The sequence below is a fragment of the Taudactylus pleione genome, unplaced genomic scaffold (genome assembly GCF_031769625.1).
Source record: "Taudactylus pleione unplaced genomic scaffold, aTauple2 ptg000026l, whole genome shotgun sequence".
NCBI lineage: Eukaryota > Metazoa > Chordata > Amphibia > Anura > Myobatrachidae > Taudactylus > Taudactylus pleione.
Window position 1 is genome coordinate 40,736,629 of NW_028284428.1, and position 20,880 is coordinate 40,757,508.

General features: G+C 46.0%; 1 protein-coding gene across 2 annotated transcripts in view; it reads right to left on the reverse strand.

Moving 5' to 3' along the window:
- Nucleotides 1–321: 321 nt before the first annotated feature.
- Nucleotides 322–20,880, reverse strand: part of MED14 (mediator complex subunit 14) — an 83,785-nt gene continuing 63,226 nt past the window's right edge. The window contains exons 25-31 of one of the 2 annotated variants that reach the window (XM_088451699.1): nucleotides 18,254–18,436; nucleotides 17,253–17,488; nucleotides 13,417–13,596; nucleotides 6,902–7,009; nucleotides 6,269–6,394; nucleotides 5,861–6,050; nucleotides 322–957 (exon numbers count right to left, since the gene is read on the reverse strand). In XM_088451699.1, the coding sequence (XP_088307825.1) occupies nucleotides 884–957; nucleotides 5,861–6,050; nucleotides 6,269–6,394; nucleotides 6,902–7,009; nucleotides 13,417–13,596; nucleotides 17,253–17,488; nucleotides 18,254–18,436 (1,097 nt within the window). In that variant the 3' untranslated portion in view covers nucleotides 322–883. The remainder of the gene's footprint in view (nucleotides 958–5,860; nucleotides 6,051–6,268; nucleotides 6,395–6,901; nucleotides 7,010–13,416; nucleotides 13,597–17,252; nucleotides 17,489–18,253; nucleotides 18,437–20,880) is intronic. The other variant, XM_088451701.1, reaches the window with a different exon arrangement.

Consider the following 20,880-nt stretch of genomic DNA (forward strand, 5'->3'; position numbering starts at 1 on the left):
AGCAAATGGGTCTAGGTGTAGAAAGGGAGGGGGGGGCCTACTATGGCCGGCCCAACAATACAAGCAGAAGCGTAAAAACATGTAAGTACCATGTAGATAAAGTCAGTTTTGCAAATTTATCCCATACTAAACAAAAACTTTCCTGAAATGGTGGTCACTTTTAAAGGATAAACTCTCTAAACCTCCTACTCCTTCCCCTGCCACCACACCTCAAGCATTTTTGCAGTCCTTGCCGAACAAGGAGAGCTGGCACTCCGCATTCCCTCGCTATAACAGAGTTTTATTGAAGTAGTTCCATGTGTGTCACTGCATATCCAGGCCTGGTTTTTCATCTAATTTATTAAATATTGCTTTCCTGAGGACATGTTCTTAACACGCCCAGAACATTTTTTGTATTAGGACTTTAAGCAGTCATATTAAAATACAGTTTCATTATAAAGTCTGTCACAGTTTTACAGTATTCAAAATGATCAATCATTCTTTAAAAAAAAAAAAAAAAAACCTGTTACACCAGAGAAAACACATTTACAGAAACAAAAAACAGTTTGGCATTTTCATTCAGTATAAAACAGAATATTAAACCTGTTCCTGGCAAGCAGATATTTTGGACTCTCCATCATAGCTTTAAATGAATTGTAGCAAAACACACTATACAACAGCAATATACAAATATCTTTTTTTTTTTTTTTTTTTCTTTCTTTTTTTTTTTAATCAATTATATATAATTTCTGGTGAAAGAAGTGCATCTTTGAAAAATATCTGCCAGTTTTGTGTCATTGTTCTTACAGACAAAAATATCAAAATGGCAAATTGTCCCATGTCCATTTAATATTTTTATCTGAGCAAAAAAAGAAAATAATCCATGCGGCTTGCAAAATAGTGTTTAGGGTCGACCACCAGGAGGCAGTGTAAGATTAGCCATTAGATCACGCACTGCAGCAAATATTGTACAGTCACCTGTGAAGGGAAAAACATTCTATAAAAACACTTCATTATAAACAATAATATTAAAATTCAATATTTATAGCCAACACCACAAAGTTAGTTGTATTTTTTTTCAAAGCCATCAAGGAAGCTAACATGCTTAGTAATATTAGCAGTAACATAGAAATCAGTTTAACAAGTAATGCAGTTAAAAGTACACCTGTCACCTAGACATGCCGGGAGCAGCCATTTCTTGGGCTGAACCAATATGCATGAGTCTGAATTTTCTAGAAATGTGAGAGATCAAAAATTGTACGCTAGTTCAAATTTTATATCAATTCAGCTGTCAAAATAGCAGTCTCCCAATTTTAGAACAGCATGTACTGTAATATACGTTATTAGTTTTGTTCATATTGTGTTTAACATGTCAAACATGTTAGCAACATTGACCTAAATGGTAATTATGTGGCGCAATAGTGAGGGAAGCACTAAATGTGTACAGGATTTTGAAATTACTTTAGGAAACAATGTTAAATAAAGTGTGCGGTTAGCTGATAATTATACAATATCCACATCTCTGCCTATGACAACTTAACAGCTTAAATCTCAGAACCAGGTAATGCAAAAAACTGAGGAGTTATGGTATACCATACCTTCGTTAACTCTTTCTTCGAGGTCCATGGGGCCCACAGCAAATACGTTGGGTATGTGGTTTGAGTGATACAGGCACCAAACAGTTAAAACAAGCTCTCAGCTCCCAGTATGCACTGGGTCAAAACCACAATTACCCCGCTCCCGGCTACAGGCAGTCAGTTTGTTACAAAGCCCAAGCAGGAGAAGGCAAAGGATAGGAAGGAAGAACCCTTGTTCTCTAGACCATTCTCACACAGAAGAGGGAAATCAGAGATACAAAGGATTACCCAATAACACCAGGTGCGTTAGGGTGGGTGTTTTGTGGACCCCATGGATCTCGAAGAAAGAGTTAACGAAGGTATGTTATACCATAACTCTTATTTTCTTCTTCGGGATCCATGGTGTCCACAGCAAATATGTTGGGGATGTCCCAAAGCAGTTCCTCTAAAGGCAGGGACACTCCTGTGTCTTAGTAGAAAGCAGAATCCAACACCCGAAAAAAACATCTCGAGAGGCAAAGGTGTCAAATGCATAGAACTTGACAAGGTGTGGACGGAAGACCATGTGGCTGCCTTGCATAATTGTTCCGCAGAGGCACCCCAGCGAGCCGCCCATGGAGGTCCCACTGACTGTGTAGAATGCGCAGTTACCGAAGTCTGGAACCACCAGATCGGCCTGAGTGTATGCCTGAGAAATTGCCATACGAAGCCATCTGGCCAGTCTGCTTATTAGGTGGCCAGCCACGCTTATGGCAGCCATACAGCACAAAGAGAATCGGACTTCCTCAAGCTGTTGGTGAGCTCCACATAAATATGCAGCTCACGGACAACATCCAGAGACGGAATATCAAAAACGGAGAGCGGACAGAAAGAGCTGCCAAGTCAGAGACCCTACAGGCAGAGGCGATAGCAAGAAGAAAAACTGTCTTTGCTGTCAACCACTTGAGGTCTACTGATTTCAGGTGTTCAAATGGGGGGAGCCTGTAAAGCCCTGAGAACTAATGTCAAATCGCATGGGGCTACTGGGGGAACAAAGGGCAACTGAACCCTAAGAACACCCTGAAAAAAACGTCCTTACATCAGGAAGCGGTGCGATCTTCCGCTGAAAACAAACCAAAAGTGCGAAACCTGAACTCTCAGGGAGTCCTTGCTCTAAACCAGTCTGAAGAAAGCACTCAAGAGACCCTAAACACTTTAGGGTCATACCTTCTCAATTTACACCACTGAAAAAATGTGTGCCAAATTCTATAATAAATGCGGGGAGAGGAAAGTTTTCATGCACTCAACATTGTCTGTATTAGAGAATCAGAAAAACCCTTTGTCTTTAAGATGGAGGCCTCAAGAGCCATGCTGTCAAAGACAGACGAGGGAGATCCGGATACAAGCAAGGACCCTGTATTAACAGGTCCGGCCTTAGAGGAAGAGGCCACAAAGTGTCCATGGAGAGACTCTGCAGATCGGTGAACCAATGGCATCTGGGCCATGCAGGAGCCATCAGTATTACCGTACCGCTTTCCTGCTTGACCTTCCTGATGACCCCGGGAAGAAGAGCCAAAGGTAGAAACAGATACTAAAATTCCACCTCACTGCCAGAGCATCTACAAATTCGGCCATCAGATCCCTGGTCCTGGACCCGTACCTGGGCACCCTGTGGTTGTGCCTTGAGGCTATAAGGTCTATTTCAAAATAGGCCGGTAGGACCCATTTGATTTCTGAATCAAGAATAGGTTGGAATAATAACCTTTCCGTAATTGATTCCCTGGAACCGGGATAATCACACCTGACAGTAGCAGGGATTGTATAGCCTGCTGGAGGGCCAAGGCTTTTGCAGAACCTACTGCCTGAGTTATGCAAAAGACCGTCTGAGGAGGACGTCACCAGAATGTCAGGGCGTATCCCCAGACTACTTCCCGAACCCAGGCGTCTGTTGTTGTGAGATGCCAGGTGTCTGAAAACTGAAGAAGTTGGCCTCCTACCCTGGGATCCCCGCCCCATCAGGCCGCAGGCTTATCCTGAGAACTTGAAGCCGGACGTTTGTTCGGCCAGGGTTTCTTAGATAATGGTTTTCTACTAGAACTGGTTCTAGATGAGGACTGACCTCTACCTTCCCCTGCGGCCGATGCTGAGACCAGCCATTTTAGAGGCTGCGACCGTAGCCACAATCTTGTCCAGTTCCGTGCCAAACAGAATACCTACTGTAAACGGAAAGGATTCTAAGGCCTTCTTGGACCCTGCATACGCCTTCCAATCCCTTAACTACAGGGCTCTGCGTGCCACAATCGGGACCGCCGATGCTTTAGAAGATAATATACCGGCATCCAAAGCTGCCTTTCCCAAATAGGAAGCAGCCTCGTTGATATAGGAAAATCTCCAGCTGTTCCTCGGACATTTCTGGCAGAGATTCCGCCAGTGTCCTCATCCATTCTCCAATGGCTTTAGAGAACCAAGCCGTAGCTGGGCGAGTGGCCGCTCCTGAGAGCGAGAAGACTGCCTTGAGACAGGCTTCAAGCCTCCTTATCTGTGGAATTTTTAAGAGGATGCAGATTGTATGGGCAGTGTGGCGCTTCTTACCAGATGTGACACATGCGCGTCTACTGACGGCGGAATATCCCATCTAGCACACTGCTCCGACGGAAACTGGTATAAAGCAGCAACTTTTTTAGTAAGATGGAACTTCTTATCCGAAGCATTCCATGCTTCCCCCCATAAGTTCCGACAAGTGTTCAGATTTGGGAAACTCAGCCTTCACCACTCTCTGGTGCTTACATACCGGCACCTTTCTTTGCTGTGGCTCTCCCTCATCTATGCTCAACACAGCTTTGACTGCCCTAATTAAAAAAGGGACATCTGCTGCTGGGAAATGATCCCCATCCTCTCCCGAAAGATTCTTGAGAGGAATCATGCATCTCCTCACCCTCATCAGAGGACATACCGGAGTCTGAGGCCTGGCCTGCATGCGAGACCGAACGCCTCATGATTTTTGGCTGCACTGATCTAGCTGCTTGTAGCGGTTGCTGAAAAGCTGCCATACTCGGACCAGAGTGCGCATACATGTCCATCCAAGATGGAAGCATAGGGGGCATAAACCTAGCAGGTTGCAGCTGCTGAGGATATCTCAACACTGGGGCCACTGGGGCTGCCAGTCGTTCCGCAACCTGTGCCATGATCTGGGAAAAAGAAGCCCAAGGGGGCTCTTGTCCAGAGGCTGGTAAGTTTGACTGATGTGGTGACTCCTTAAAACAGTGACCACATTATCCATTTTGTATGAAATCCTGTGGGGATAACCCCGCTTTGCAGGCCATACATGACACCAGCACAGGAGCCTCTGCCTCCTGTCTTTCAGATTCTTTAGACATAATTCCTTATGCAAAGTTCTGAGCACACGTGACAATGTTTCACCTCAACTACCCCACACACCTGTAGTAGAGGGTTATAAGGAGAAACATGGCCACCGCCTTTGACCCCCTGGCTGTCAGGAATCCAAGTCCAGGTGGTCTAGTGTGGGAGGCAGTTTACCTGGCTCCTCACTACAGCGTTCCCCCGGCCAATCTCCACCGCCGGAGGACGGACAGCCACGTGGCTCTGGCATCAGCAGCCGCCGAAACCACCTTAGCTGCATCCCCATGCATCCGGGTTGCAGTCCAGGGCCTGGTGCCCCTGCCGATGTCACTGGCTTCACAACAGTGTTGCGGTGCCGGCGGGGGTAGATGGAGCAGCGACCCAGGCGTCTCCTGTCAGACGCTTAGCTGCTTCAGGTTCCCCATCTACAGCACGCGCCGCTTGCTCAAAGGAAAAAACAAAACAGCTTGTCTCTGGGACTGTTCCTGCAGTCTCACTGTCAATAAGGTACTTTCTCGCACCAAACAGAACAACTGACTGCCTGTAGCCGGGGGGCGGGGTATATGTGGGGGGGATCCAGTGCATCCTGGGAGCTGAGAGCTTGTTTTAGCTGTGTGGTGCCTGGATCACGTCAACCACATACCCAACGTATTTGCTGTGGACCCCATGGACCCCGAAGAGGAAATATAAAATCGAGAAGGATGTCCCATTATTTGGTTGATAATCTATGCAGTAGTTGATCAACAAGGTTAAAGAGTATTTATGCTGCATTCACTCATTATATAAACTCTACCCCAACACAGAACTGGCAAAGATTTAGTTTATGACATTCTACAACAAATGATTTGTTTACAGTTTACGTAAGAAATATAGTCATTGACTCAACAAGCCCTAATAACTTTTTATTGTTCTAAATATTTGTAAAGTAAATGGAGATCCCTTGTTACTGATAGATAATGACTCACCTGGACGTGGTGGATTCATCTCTGCGAACCTCTTTAGAATGTTGCTGACCATGAGTGGAGCTGCAACTGAGGAGTTCTGCTGACGGGGAATGTCTGCCTGCTGAGTAGTGCCCGATGCCATGTCATAGATGATGGGCACAATAATACTAATTGGCTCCGGTGGCACCGAAGTCTTTTGGGTTAGCTGAAGCTATGAACAAAAAATGAATATATAATAAATCCTAAAAATATTTTTCCCAGAAAGAGTGCTGAACCATATTCTGCTTGTTACTTGTGTTTATGAACATTTCTGACAATTTCCCGCATTTATGCAATGTGTTATTTACTCAGAATAATCTTTATTTCTAGGCCTGCCAATATGAATTTTACACTTTTTACCTAGAACAAACGAAGATTAAAAATACTTACAAAAAACAGCATTTTAGATTTAAGCACAACAGCAGGAGTCCCCGGAGGAGCAATTGGTGGAGCACTTGGAGGGATAGTTAAGCAAAACTGTACATTCCATTTCAACTGCGTTGTTTGATCTGGGAACTTTTGGGAAAAATAGTATTGTCACAAGAATTAACAGAAAAAAAACATTGAAAAAAAAAATAAAAATGAATAACTGCTACAAACTAAATCCATTAAGAAGAGAAGGACTGGTCATACAACAAAAATGCAGCTTACTAATACTTCTATAGTGACAGAGTGGTTAAGGGAAAACTTGGTTCTTTGTAGCAAGGGAACGGTTTCACAGCACCTCAGCCATGAGAATGCTGCATTAGACAGTGGAGAGGCGCAATTCTCTTCATTGTTTTGTGTTATGGTAACTCCAGAATTATACCCTTCTCTGGCTATAAACATGCTGTGTTCTAGTTCACCTGCGCACCACTAGCCTAACCCTGCCCTACTTCCTGACAAAGCACCTTAAACAGAATACAGTTCAGAGTTGGAGTCTAGAGAATGGGGAGTCTGTCCGTGGGGAAATGCGAGACAATAAAACTTCTCACAACTAGCTTGCCTCATCTATTTTAACATGCAGAACATATCTATTCTTACCAGCTCTAACTTCATTATGTGGACGCAGTCTCTGAGGATGTGTGTTGGTGCACCTAATAGCTTTGTGAAAGCTATTAGAGTGTTTGCTTTGAATGGTGGACCTGCAACCTAAGGAGGATAATGAAAAATAAAGTTAAGTGTTGTTTCAACATTTTCAAGTACAGACAGTGTCATAGTTTTACAGGCACCCTGTCCACCTCACCGCAACAGGACAGATATTAGAGAAACTTGGGCAATAAAAATTAAAGCGGGTTAGAGGAGCCATGGCGACTCTAAACATGTTTTTGTTTCTGTTAATATATTTTTTTTGTATGGGAGGATTCCATGAAAGTCAATTATTCACATAGTATTGGCACCCCAGAGCTCAATTACTTTTTAGTAAAGTATTAAGATATACATTTAAAATTATAGTTACATGAAAAGAAAAAAAAAAAAGTTTGTGCAAGATTGGGAGAACTGACATTAAAGGGTAAACTGAAAAGAATGCACATAAGAAGATTAAAATCTGTTTCCTATTACAACTTTACAATGGACATACAACAAGTATAATTGACAGCTTAGGGAGAATAACAAGAGATATGGTAAGAACTTACCTTTGTTATCTCTGTTTCTACGAAGTCCATAGGGTCCACAGGGTTGACCTTGGGGTATAGGTTGGGAACCAAATCCGGGCACCACGCAGTTAAAGCTTTTAGCTCCCAGGATGCACTTGGGTCCACTCTCCCTATAACCCCACCCCCAGCCAGAGGCACCTCAGTTTGTAAGTAGCCAAAGGCCGGAGGAGGAGAAAAAAAAAAGAGAAAACTGGAACACTCGATAACCATACTCACAGAAATGGGAGACGGAAAACCGGTGACCAGTCACACAGCCCATTTGAAGCCAGGTGCGTCAGGGCGGGCGCCCTGTGGACCCTATGGACTTCGTAGAAACAGAGATAACAAAGGTAAGTTCTTACCATATCTCTTGTTTTCTACTTCAGGGTCCATAGGGGGTCCACAGGGTTGACCTTGGGGATGTCCCAAAGCAGTTCAACCAAGGGAGGGGACGCTCCTGTGCTGAGAGGAGAATCCGCCGCCAAAAAGGAAGCATCCTGAGAGGCAAAGGAAAACAATGCCTAGAACCTTAAAAAGGTGTAGACAGAAGACCAGGTGGCCACCTAGCAAGGCAAACCAGCCAAGGCGCCACCGCGAGCCACCCACGAGGGTTACATGGCCCGAGAAAAAAACAAGCAGCAACAACAGAAAGGCCTACCCATGGGTAGGCCCCTGAAGAAGACATACGAGGCCGTCCAGCCAACATATGGCCATAGGCCGGCCATCCTTTCCTGTTAAAACCAGAAATCTCAGACCACCAATAACGAGTCCGATTTCCGTCAGGAACTTGAATGGATCACATAAATCCACAGAGGCCGGACCACAGTCAATGAGGCCACACCAGCCGAGAGGACTGGGGACTGAATGGCCGCACCATAAGTTCCAGAATAATATGGAACCTGAAAATCACTAAGAAGAAACACAGGGTGAGAGCAACTCACACCCTAACAAGATGCCCTCCAGAAGAGGGAGCCACATGAGAACGCTCCCAATTCCGACACTCACCTGGTTGATATAAACTCCCTAATAGAAAGAGAGAAAGCCAAAGCAATAGACCATGTAATGGCTATTACAACCAGCGGTTCCATTAACTTTCCCCGGAGTTAACGAAGAACCACTCCTAACTCCCAAGGAGACCCTAGGGAGGACAAATGGAGGCATAATCCAGAAAACACTCCAAAGGATGAACTGGATATCAGAGCGGAGCAATTCCATAACCTAATCATACTGACAGTGTAGAGATCTGCACTGTCAGGAAGGCCAGGCCGAGGGAGAAACCCAAGCCAGCCGGAAGGAATGCCAGAAAATCTGGAAATCCTGGACACCAGAGGATCGTATTGATAGGTATAATACCATAAGAATTATGGCTGCCACAGATTGTGGTAGGTCCCAGCAAAAGCTGATCCATGTGCTCCAATCATTCCAACGATGACAAAGCCATGGAAGCCGTAAGACCACTATAGGGACGTAGTCAAAGACAAACGACCCAGGTCCAAGGCAAACCCCAGGACCCTGAGACAACAGGTCTGGGTAGCGAAGCATCAGGAATGGAGTATCGATGGAGAGACTCCGAAAAACCAAGTACCCCTGACATCTGGGGCAATCAGGAGCCACCAGCAGGAAAGCATCTCTGTCTCTATTGAAACACTTCCCTCGAGGAAGAATGGAGACTGGAGAACACAGGTACGCAAATTGGAAGAACCCCTTCACCGACAAAGAGTCACTGAAGGTTGCTTCAGAATCCCCAGAGTTGGACTGTAACACCATAGTGTGATAGAGTCAGAAGGCCATGAGTGTCACCTCAGGAGGGCCCCCCCCCTGCTCACCAGGAGATGAAACCTCTCTTGGGGAAGAGACTAGTCCCCGGGATGCACGTCGTAACGGCTGAGGACTCCCGCTTCCCAATGGAGAGCACCCGAAATGAACACTGTCGAGATGGTCGGGAGGAGACCCTCAGACAATGCCCGAATGTATGACATACCTGACATTGCCACCCAACGAACAGTATTGCTAAAAAGGAAGCCACTGTTCTGACCCTGTCGGACTGAACTTTTTCAGGTTCACCTGGAAACAAGGGCTATGCCAGAGTGAAGCCCAAGACAGGCTAAAGTTCCAACAAGTTAATTGACAGGGTGGAATCGACAGACATCCAATTGCACTGAAATGGATGCGAACCAGACACTGTCCTTAGCAAAGAATACCCTGGACGAGATGGCCATAGTCACCCGAAAAGGGACCGACTTGTCTCCGGGGAGAGCATCATCGTTTGAACAGTGATCCGACAGAAAAAACTCGTTCCATCTGGAGATAAGCCAATTATGGAAAGGCCTGGAATGGAACTGAGCCCATTCCACCCTTCCAAAGGCAGACACTGAATAGTGGACCATGCATCCCAGAGTGTAAAGACATATGGCGACTGCGCAGACATCCATGTACTCCTAATGGAAGAGTGGAGATGCCGTCTTAAGCCAGAAGAATTCTCAGATTTTGAGAATCCAGCAGGGCTCCTAGGTGAAGAATACCCAGAGAGGGATGCAGGGAGGACTTTTTTCCCCTTGATTAAACGTCTGCACCCTGAAGAACCCACAGTCAACCAGACCCGGCTGTAAAGTACCCCGGTGATCCTGCTAAGAGCAGGAGGCCATCCAGGTACAGGAGCATTGGGATATACTGAACAGAAGAACTGTCAGAAAATCCAAAACGCTGGTAAACTCCTGTGGGGCTGAGATCAGTCCCAACAGGCAGAGCCCGAAAAATCGTAAGTGCTGTGATACAGCAAACCTCAGTCCATGCTGAGGTAAGGTCTCTGTAAGTACCCGTAGGCACGCGTCCTGTATATCCAGTGATACCATAAAGTCCCCGGGTTCCAAACATAGTATGATGGAGCATAGGGATTGCTTCCTGAACCCAGGTAGCTTTAGGAACTAGTTCGGGGAATTGAGACAGAGAATAGGCCAAAGAGGACCATTCAGCCACCGCACCAGAAAGAAAGCAGAACAACCAGTCCCTCGCTGAGAAAGTGGGGATGGCCCAATTAGCTCCGCTTACCGCAACAACTGTATAGCTTTCTGGATTTGTAAGGCCCTGTTCCGAATAAGGGCCTGCGTACCATCACATGGAAATAGGCCGCCTGAGCAAAGAGAGGGCGTACCCTCCTACCCACGTAGCCGCGGCAACTAGATACTTGTACCGGGCAAACTGAGAAATCGCCATCTCCCAGTGGTAGGCCTGTCTCGTCAGGCTGACGATATATCCGTTGGTTCAGAAGCAGGATCCTTGTAAAGGCCGACAGTCTATGAAGAAACAGACCTTTAGGCTGACCCAGAGGACAAAAAGACTTAATAGTCTGAGGCCCCGTAGTGAGCATAGCTGACGGCGGGAAATTTGTACTGCCACTGTCAAGGTCAGATATACCCTATAGATGGTATCTGCACTTCTGCATTCCCAGAGCGCAGCCATAGGGTATTACGGAGGATACCGTCGCAGCCGGAACTCTGAAAGTTTGGAGCTGGTATCCAATATAGGCATGTCCACCTATGACAACTGCATATATTACGTGAGCGACCAAATACACTTGAACCCCAGACGTGTTGGAGGGGAAAAACATTACAAATACATCAGCTCAGTATGCAATAGTATTAACCAACCATGCTATCGCCATGGTAGGATGGGTAACAACCCCTGAAAGCGACTATACTGATTTCAGGCAGAGTTACCACCTATGGATCAGAAGTATCCGACCACGCAGGAATGGGATGCGTAGTAACGTCTGTAATCCGACGAGTAACACGCCCATCCACCCCAGGAGGGGCTCATGATGACCCTCAGGGAATTTGGGACAGGAGACCAAACACTGTTGTAATACCTCATATCTGGCAACAGCCAGAGTCCCGCCCTGCGATCCACCCGCTAGTCAGCAACAGGGACCCAGAAGGCACGTAATACTGAGGGTGTATGATACAGGTGCAGGTCAACATTCACTCTAACCAGAATGGACCTGCTACCAGCCCTAAAACAGGGATAAAAATACTTGAGATAGGCTTCCCCCCCGTGTAAGAGGGAAAGAGCCCAAAACAGTATCCAGTTCACGGTAGAGCCAAGTGGGAAGTAACCAGAGGGCGTCAACCACGCCAATTTGCGTTTCATAGAAAAACGACTTCCACCCAGGGTGGCTGTTGTGGTAATCCCTGCAAGGGGCATGACAGACTATTGTGGCACCAGGGGGAATTCATATACTCGAAAAAACCCCTGTAGGGAGCGGTAGTCTGTGTCACAGGGGAAGAGTGCAAGAAACTGCGAGATACCCTGAGATGAAAAGGGCAGTATGGTGAAGTAACCCCAAGTGAGGTACAACAATGGGGCCCGCCCGGCGATCCGCAATTAAGAGGATCCCGAGAAAACAAACCGCCCAAGGGGGTCGTGAAAGGGACCGGCACCCGATGACACCACATACAGAACCCTTTAAGAGTTAAATCCTCCGCACTAACACCTGCAGCACATGGCTTGCAGGATAATAAAAATGGGTGCAGTATAACGCTCTATCTCCTGGTCAGACATATCTGACCAAGCCTTGTGATCAAGCAGCGCTATACTGGTCCTGACTGAAACTAAAAATTAGCTGCAGGGACCCATTTTCAGCGTATGCAACACACAGTTCCACTCAAAATATGGCAACGTGCAGCACGCAACAGTATGTGACAAACCTCACAAATATTAACAAGTATATAAATGTGAGGTCTCAGAACCACCCCAAGTACAGCTGTATTAGGGCAGATAAGGAAAGGGATAGATATACACTGACAGGTGAGAGAATAAAGTACAGTCAGCACTAGCATAAGTCACATACCATGCAGATATACACATATATACATAAACATGTCATATAATATACTGCACTATTACACTGCATGCAACTTACCCAGATTCAGTGTCTGGGAAGGCTACAGCGCTGTGTACACTGACCTGATGGTGAGGTACGCAGGGGGACAGGACCAACTGCCATCCTGAGAGATCTCTGCTGCACCACAGAGAAAATGGCCGCTGGAGACCTCAGAAGAAGCGTGGCCCGCGGAGGAAGCAGCTCAGCGACGCCAGACTATGGATACTGAAAGGCGCGCTGAGCTGAGGGGAGGAGCCGCTGTAACAGGGAAGGCTGTCTCCCCTGGCCGGCTATTAACCCCCGGGACGCCGGCTCCCTGCACCGAACACTAAGTCCCTGGTGGTCTAGTGGACACACGGGGTATGGGGGGCCCGCCGCCACTGCCGGCGCCTCCGGTCTGTCCCCAGAGACCGGAGGCACAGGACTGCATTTCAAATGCGCGGATCACCGCAAGCGGTGACCCGCGCCTTACCTGCTCCCCGTGGATCCGGCAGCAGTCCTGGGCGCCCGCAGAGTCCGGCTAGTACAGACTCTGGGGTCCCGCTGAGATCCCCAGATCTGTACTGGCGTCTCAGCGCCAGCGGGGTGACGGAGCGGCAGCTTAGACGTCCTATGGACAGTCTGACGCTGCCGCTCTGAAGAATCCAAAGGAAAAATAAAAAACTCTGTCCTTCAGAAAAAATAAAGCTTAGGGGCTGCTAATCAGCTCCCCACTGCACTAAACGGTGACCCGATTCCGGCCGGGCACCAACTTAAACTGAGGTGCCTCTGGCTGGGGGTGGGGTTATAGGGAGAGTGGACCCAAGTGCATCCTGGGAGCTAAAAGCTTTAACTGCGTGGTGCCCGGATTTGGTTCCCAACCTATACCCCAAGGTCAACCCTGTGGACCCCCTATGGACCCTGAAGTAGAAAACTAGTCTTTCATGTTTTGCATATAGACTAGGGATCAGTGCAAACATACTAAACACAATAAGTATGAAGTGACAATTTCTGTGTGGGATAGAGTAAATGTGTTGTGTAATAAAGAAAACTTGAACCCATACCCTGGTCTCAAAGAACTTCTCTAGGACCTGCAGTTCCTCTGGCTTCCATTGCCCGGCATTCTCAGGTGTCACTTTCAACTGCAGAGTCTGATTTGTAGTGGGGTTAAGAGCCACCCGACACTTTAGAACATCAGTCTTGAACATAATTACCCCTGGTTCATTTGAGTTTATGAGCTGCAGCTAGAATGAACAACAAATCTACATTACCAATTAAATGGAAAAATACAAACAATTACAGACTGGCATCTCTGCCATAATGAAATATAAGCTACAAATTGAACATTACAAAGGAATGCCTTTGGTAACAGTTATTTAAAACAGTCAATTATGTGACTTTAGACCTAACAGGCCAGTTACCATAATGAGGTATAGGCCAAAAAATATTGCATATTCTGAGCCATATATGGACTGAGAAAGGTGGTAAATCTAGCCAAACGCTGACTACGCAGGTGGTCATTATCCAACTGGGCAAACTGTTGTTTAATCAACTCAGATGTTTGGTCAAATCTGATACAGTCTGTGTATGGGAAATATTTAGGTTATTTTAGGCTGATTTCCATTCGCACATAATGGTAGGCCCCCACCACGATGATAATTTAACATCTTCCATATAGGTTTGAAATGACCCAACAGAGTAGCAACAAACAAATTGTCACAGAAAGAAAATAATTTTTTGTACTCTGTTAAATGCTTTTCTCTAGGCTGTTAATATGCTTAGGTCTGTTATGCAGAATATATATATATATATATATATATATATATATATCTATCTATCTCCTTTGGTGGCCTTAATGAGCCACTTTAAATCCAGCTTCAATAACGAAAACGGAATTATTTGGTGCATTGTCTGCTAACTTAGGGGCTAATTTCAGCATTGCACGCAACGTGCAGATTCACGATCATCGGAAATCTGCGCGTGTGCAGAACCCTTTCTACGAATGTGCAGAACAGGTCCTGCATGATCGCACGCAGCCCCTTCTGTGCCTCTAGCTGATTGACATGCAGAGGCATTTGAGGGGCGGTACAGGGGCAGCTGGCGTTCCTGGAAACCGGAGTGGTAAATCCAGAGGCTGTGTCCACGGAGGAAGTTTCCTGGCCAAGTCGGCCTGCCTGAGTAAGCTGACTGGCCGATGGTTGCGATTGTTATCCCAGCCTGCGACCTCTGTCGCAGTGCTGGGATCGCAAATGCAGCAGGGGTGTCATACATCTCCTCCTACACTTGCTTATTTACAAGGTTGGAATTGCAAACTGCTTGCGTGCAGGTTTGCAATTCCGTTCCAAGCTGAATCACCCCATAAGACTGTAGTCTGAGGATGCTACCACAATTAGAAAAGCTCTGCCACTGAGCATGTCCAGGATATACTGTAGGAAGTCATTTGTATCACTCGCAGCCCTGTTTTACAACCTATCAGGAAGGTTCCCTGACCACCTATAGCTCTCCTTTTTCAACTAAGCAGCGTCAAATGCTATCATAAGTGTTTTTTAAAAACCCCTCCATCTTCTTTTTTTTTTTTTTTTTTAGGGGATGGAGGAATCTTGAAGTTATCCATTCTTCAATAACTGGCCTGGGTAGAAATACAAGATGCTAGTGGGAGCATTTTTATTAAGCTAATGCTTGGAGGCAGCTTCCTGATCTTCTATACCGGGATGTTGAGTCTCAAAAGTACAGCCAGAATAATAAGCAAGCAACAATTATGGTTGCCTAAAACAACAGAATTGGCTGAAGTGACTTGACCTGATTCCTCATTGAGTACTCTGCATTTGACCTCCTCCCTCATCCATGGAAGGTTATACTACAGATCAATCTGAAATGTTGCGTAAGTCGCATGGAAAGCAGACACTTGAACTTTGGTGAGTGTGAGGTCTAGGATCCTCAGCCAACCAAAGAAAGACCCTAATAGATGTGATTGAAGGCCTAGGCAAGTTCATGAATGGAAAACTATATACTCACCCAGGGACGGATTGGCCATAATATTTAGTGGGAAGATTCCCAGTGGGCCGCCACCTGTGGGGCCACTAGGGCTGTTATGTCCTGAAAGTGGGTCTGACTGTACACAATGTGCTTGTACCGCGGGGTGGAGCATGACCGCGGCTGTCAGTGAAGTCGGAACAAGCATGATTACACTGACTCAGGAGGATTGGCCCTCTCCACTACAGGGGGAGGGGGGGTCCCTGCCCTGAAATATCCGGCCCGCGGCCGCTGTGTGCCTGGGTGTGAGTGCCACATCCGGGTGTGAGGCTCTCCTGTCCTTTAGTGATCACTAGTACATCAGCCAGACTATCTCTGGCTGGAACACAGAGACAGAGCAGCCCACTGTGAAAACGCTCCGCCCCATCAGGTTACTGATGGTACATTCCGGGGAGTCTCTTGATTACTTTCAGTTTCACTCTCCAGTCTCCAACTGAACATGCACGTTGGCCGGGAGCAGGCAGACAGGGACAGTGAGCAGCAGCCCCAACATGTCATCCAGGACTGAGAGGTGTACACTGCCCAGGACCAGCACAAGGTGGAAGAAGAAGAGGAGGACTGAATCTGAGCAGGATGAGAAGGTGAATGACGTAAGGCAGTGTCACATGTCTAGCTTCTCTGTTGTGGAACTACAAGTCCCAGCACACTTTGAAAAGCTCATTCCAGGGCATGGCTGGACTTTTAGTTCCATTGCAGGAGGCACACAGGCTGCCTAAGCCGAGTTTTCTAAATCAGGGGAAGGCAATATGTGGGGGATGCGGCCAATATCCCAACAGTCAGGATGCTGGCACTTAGAATGCTGGCGCCGGAATCCTGACACCTGTCAGAATTCCGGTGGCAGCATCCCGACTGCCAGCATACTGACTGTAAGTACTGGGGTTAGTAGGCAAGTTAGGGTTAGGCACTAGGGGGAGGTTTGGTTTTAGGGTGTAGGGAGGGGGAGGTTAGGTATAGGCACTGGGGAGGGGGAGATGGTTATGGGTAGGGAGAGGGGGAGTGTTAGGATACTGACCAACAAGTGTCGGTATCCTAACTCTGTCGGGATGCGGGCGGTGGCATTCTGACCACCAGGATCCCTTGCGCTGGCAATACCCAATCCATGTGTGGCACTCAGCTGCTATGAAACTGCAGGTCTCAGCATGCCTTTCCATAGATTTAGGTAACCATTGACTTGATAGCCACTACATGTTGATGCCATTGTTTTGTTTTTGTTTCCCTACACAAACAGGCGACTTCCAGACAATGTGATCTCCGGCATGAATAGTGAAAACCAAGTCAAGACGCTGCCTGTCCAGGAAGGACCAACATATAGGTAAGGAAATACTCATTCACATGCTTGCTTTGTTTATTCACTGCAGAGGTACTGGGGGCATGCCCATTTGCTCCCGGAGCGGTGGGCATTTCCCCAGCATGACGAAAACAGGGGGAAAAATGGCTCGCAAGCATGGCATTTCACACAAGGCCACGCCCCTTGACACAAGACCACACCCCTTTTTTTTGGACACGCTCCTTCGGCGCGCACATGGGGCCTCTTTCAATTCCCAATCCGCCCCTGTACTCACCCCATACATTTTCGTATAACTCAAGGTTTAACTTCCATCCTGATGTGCAGAAAATCTTGACACTATTTCAGATATTATGATCGCAAAGACTCACAAATGTTAGGGCACATAAGTACTATGGGATCACAGTTTTTTTTTTTAATTGAGAGAATCTTGTATATCTAGGAAGCACATTTACATTACTTAAGCATTTAACTCTGTGTTGTGTAGAAGGAACATCAGATAATCAAAGGACAAAAAGAGGGCAATTGTGAAAATATTTATGTGCGAATAAAGTGTAAATTACATTAAACTTCTTTACGTACAGTCTCCTGCTGGATTATCCTTTGAAGATGCCGCCTCATGTTAACAGAGCCAAGAAACCTTTCAAGAGGAGAACACAGGTAGCTGCCTGCCAGTGCTGGTGCTAAACCAGGTGTAGGAGAAGGTAACAGGAGAACGTGCAAGGCACTGTGAGTGAGGATTGTAGGGATGGAGGCAGCCCAAGAACGTTGAGGTAGCTTGCGAGGTGGAGGCATATTTGTCGGCATTGACTGAGAGCCTAAAAAAGAAAAAGATGAAATAGAATGTGTAATTCAGCAACTGGTACCAAACCAATTAAATTCTGATCACACCATTCCTTTGCTGTTACTTACATGGCTTGGCTCCAATTTACAAAAAATAAATAATATATATATATATATATATGCAAGGACAATAATAAGACTGCTTTCTCCTGTGGCATGTGCTATAGAAAACATGATGCTGTCACCACAGTCCTCAATCAATATTCGAAGAGGCAAAATGGAAGAGACTATACCTGGCATTTAAACTCCACACATTGGTACTGATCACAGAGAAAGTATTAAAATATTTACCAGTTGTTGAGTATTTATAGTACAACATTAGTAAAAATACATGGTGGCAACTTAATTGCGATTTTTTATTATGCAATACCTAATTTTGTCATAGTTCAGCATTTGGGTCTCTTTACATATTTCATAGTCTTATGATAAAAATAGAAAACTGTACGAAGATTTTTTTTTAATGAATTCTGAAGTTAATTCCACTATGGGCTTTGTTTAATGAAGGTTTTCTGGACTTGTTTAATCTGTGATCAATTCCTGTCACTGTGAATACATTTTGGATGAGCCGATAAATGCTTTTACTTTTGCTAGTATAAAAAAAAAAAAATATCTGTATTTTGTATAAAGAAAAAAAAAAAAAAAAAAAAAAAAGAAAATAATATGCAATAGTTCTGAAGAAGCTCTAGTAGAACGATATGCTAGAATCACTAAATGAGAGCATGATTGGAACCACAACATACTTGTTCCAGCTCGAGGGGAGTGAGACACGTCAGGGACAGGAGAGTGAAGAGATGGATTTGCTGGTGACATTCCAGGCATGCGAGCTGCTGGAGAAGGACCAGACACTTGAGGAGACCCTGGCCAATTCCCTGCACGTTGGCTGGGTGACATCATGGTGTACGGAGAACTAGGGTCTAATGTACCTGTGCAGGTTGCAAAATGAAATTTTACCACATTACCTCTACTGTCAATATTGACTTAAAAGGGACATTACACTAGTAAATAAAATTTGTCAAAACAATATAGGTCAGCAGATTTTTGCTGAGCAAAACAAAAAGGTACAAATATCCCAGCTAAAAGCTTAATTTCAAATAGTATCATGAATTTATTTATCTTTCTCTGGGATGATGCTAATGCTGCAGCCAAAAATCAGGTAATTGACTCCATATAGCAGCATGTAACCCAAAAGTGATTGATGCCTGATAATAATCCAATTAATTGCTGGGCATGTCGGTAAACATTATTGGAAGATGACCATAGAGCACCACTATCTGCCTGAGTGTGAGGTTATTTTACAACTGCACAAGCAGGTGCCTGTCATGCAGGAAGTGATCCTCTCACACAACTCTAGGGCCCAAATCCTGTCTAACTATGTGTACGGACATTGGTATTGAAGCCTGGTGCTCACACAATGCTGCTGAATCTATAAAAGCATTAAAAAAAAAAAAAAATCACTTCTCTATGTGAAACCTCCCAAATGGCTTTTTTTATTAGATGTCACTTGCTTCCAACTTGGTGAATGTACAAATATTTACTACAGTATCTACCATTTTTAGTTCTACTTACAATTGTGATCCATTTTAAATGACACTGCTCACTTCTATTAGCTACATACTTTAACAGCACACATAGTGGGTCAGATTTGGTGTTGCAGCAGTTGGGGCACAAAGCAGATCTACCACATGGCGGCACCGTGCTATAAGATTGGCTTATTTTCATTTTTTTTTTTTTTTAATGGATGTGGTCAAAAAAAAAAAAAAAAAGAGAGAAACACTATACAATGTAGGGACTTAAACGGGTTGGTGGAAGTACAAAGAGATCTGTCAGATTTTCAAGTATCTGTGACAAAAAATGGGATTTTGGTACCTACCAGTAAATCCTTTTCTCTGATTCCACAGGGGACACTGGAGGTGCTTACGCTGGGGTATAGAGGCGTGGATAGCTGGCACTTTAAAATTTAGAAGTGTGAAGCACCTCCCCCTCTATGCCCCACCAGCCCTCAGTTTAGAAAATGAAGACCGAGAGGAGGTGGAGAACAAGCGGAGTGAAAGGAGAGAAGAACACACAATAACTAAATCATACAACATACAGAACAAAACAGAACAGGCAGGTATAGAGCGCAGAGGTGGGCATCCAGTGTCCCCTGTGGAATCAGAGAAAAGGATTTACCAGTAGGTACCAAATTCCCATTTTCTCTTTCATCCACTAGGGAACACTGGAGGTGCTTACGCTGGGGACGTCCCAAAGTTTCCCCCACGGGCGGGAGCGCTCTGCGGCGCCTGCAGAACAAGGCGGGCCAAAACGGGATGCCGAAGTAACAAACATATCAAATTTGTAAAACCTGACAAACGTGTGAACTGAAGACCAAGTAGCCGCACGGCACAATTGTGATGTGGAGGCTCCCTCTACCGGCCGCCCATGACGCACCCACAGAACGTGTGGAATGAGCCGAAATGGACGAAGGAGGCCGACGGTCAGCACTATCATAAGCCTGATGAATAGTCAGCCACATCCAACGTGCCAAAGTCTGCTTAGATGCCGGCCAACCCCTCTGAACAGCATCATAGAGGACAAAAAGCGACTCAGACTAACGGAGGGACGCTGTCCTGGCAACATACATGCGGAGAGCCCTAACCACATCCAAGGTAGAAAATCCACCAGAGTCCTCCAGCAACGACGGTACCACAATAGGCTGATTGATATGGAAAGCCGACCTTGGGAAGGAAGGTGGCTACCGTCCGGAGTTCCGCCCTATCAGCATGAAACACAAAGTAAGGTGGCTTACAGGACAGAGCACCCAATTCCGAAACTCTATGAGCCGAAGCGAGAGCCAGGAGGAGGACAGTCTTCCAAGACAAGTACTTAAGATCGACCTCCTCCAAAGGTTCAAACATGGGCGACTGAAGAAACAGAAGCACTAAGTTTAGGTCCCAGGGAGCTATCGGAGGTACAAAAGGAGGCTGCACGCGCAAGACCCCTTGAAGAAACGTCTGCACCTCAGGAATGAGGGCCAATTTTCTTTGAAAGAAAATGGAGAGGGCAGAAACCTGCACCTTTAGAGTTCCCAGCCGAAGGCCAGAATCCAGACCCGTCTGAAGGAAAAGCAGAAACCGGGACAATCGAAAAATTCTAGACGGAAGACCCCGACTGGAACACCATGAGATATAAGCACGCCAGACGCGATGATAATGCGCAGCCGAAACTGGCTTCCTGGCGCGTAGCATGGTGGGAATAACCGCTTCTGGGATGCCCCTGCGTCTTAGGATATCGGTTTCAAGAGCCACCCCGTTAAACGCAGTTGCGCTAGGTTGAGGTGTACGAATGGACCCTGCTGTAGAAGATCCGGGCGTAGAGGAAGGGGCCACGG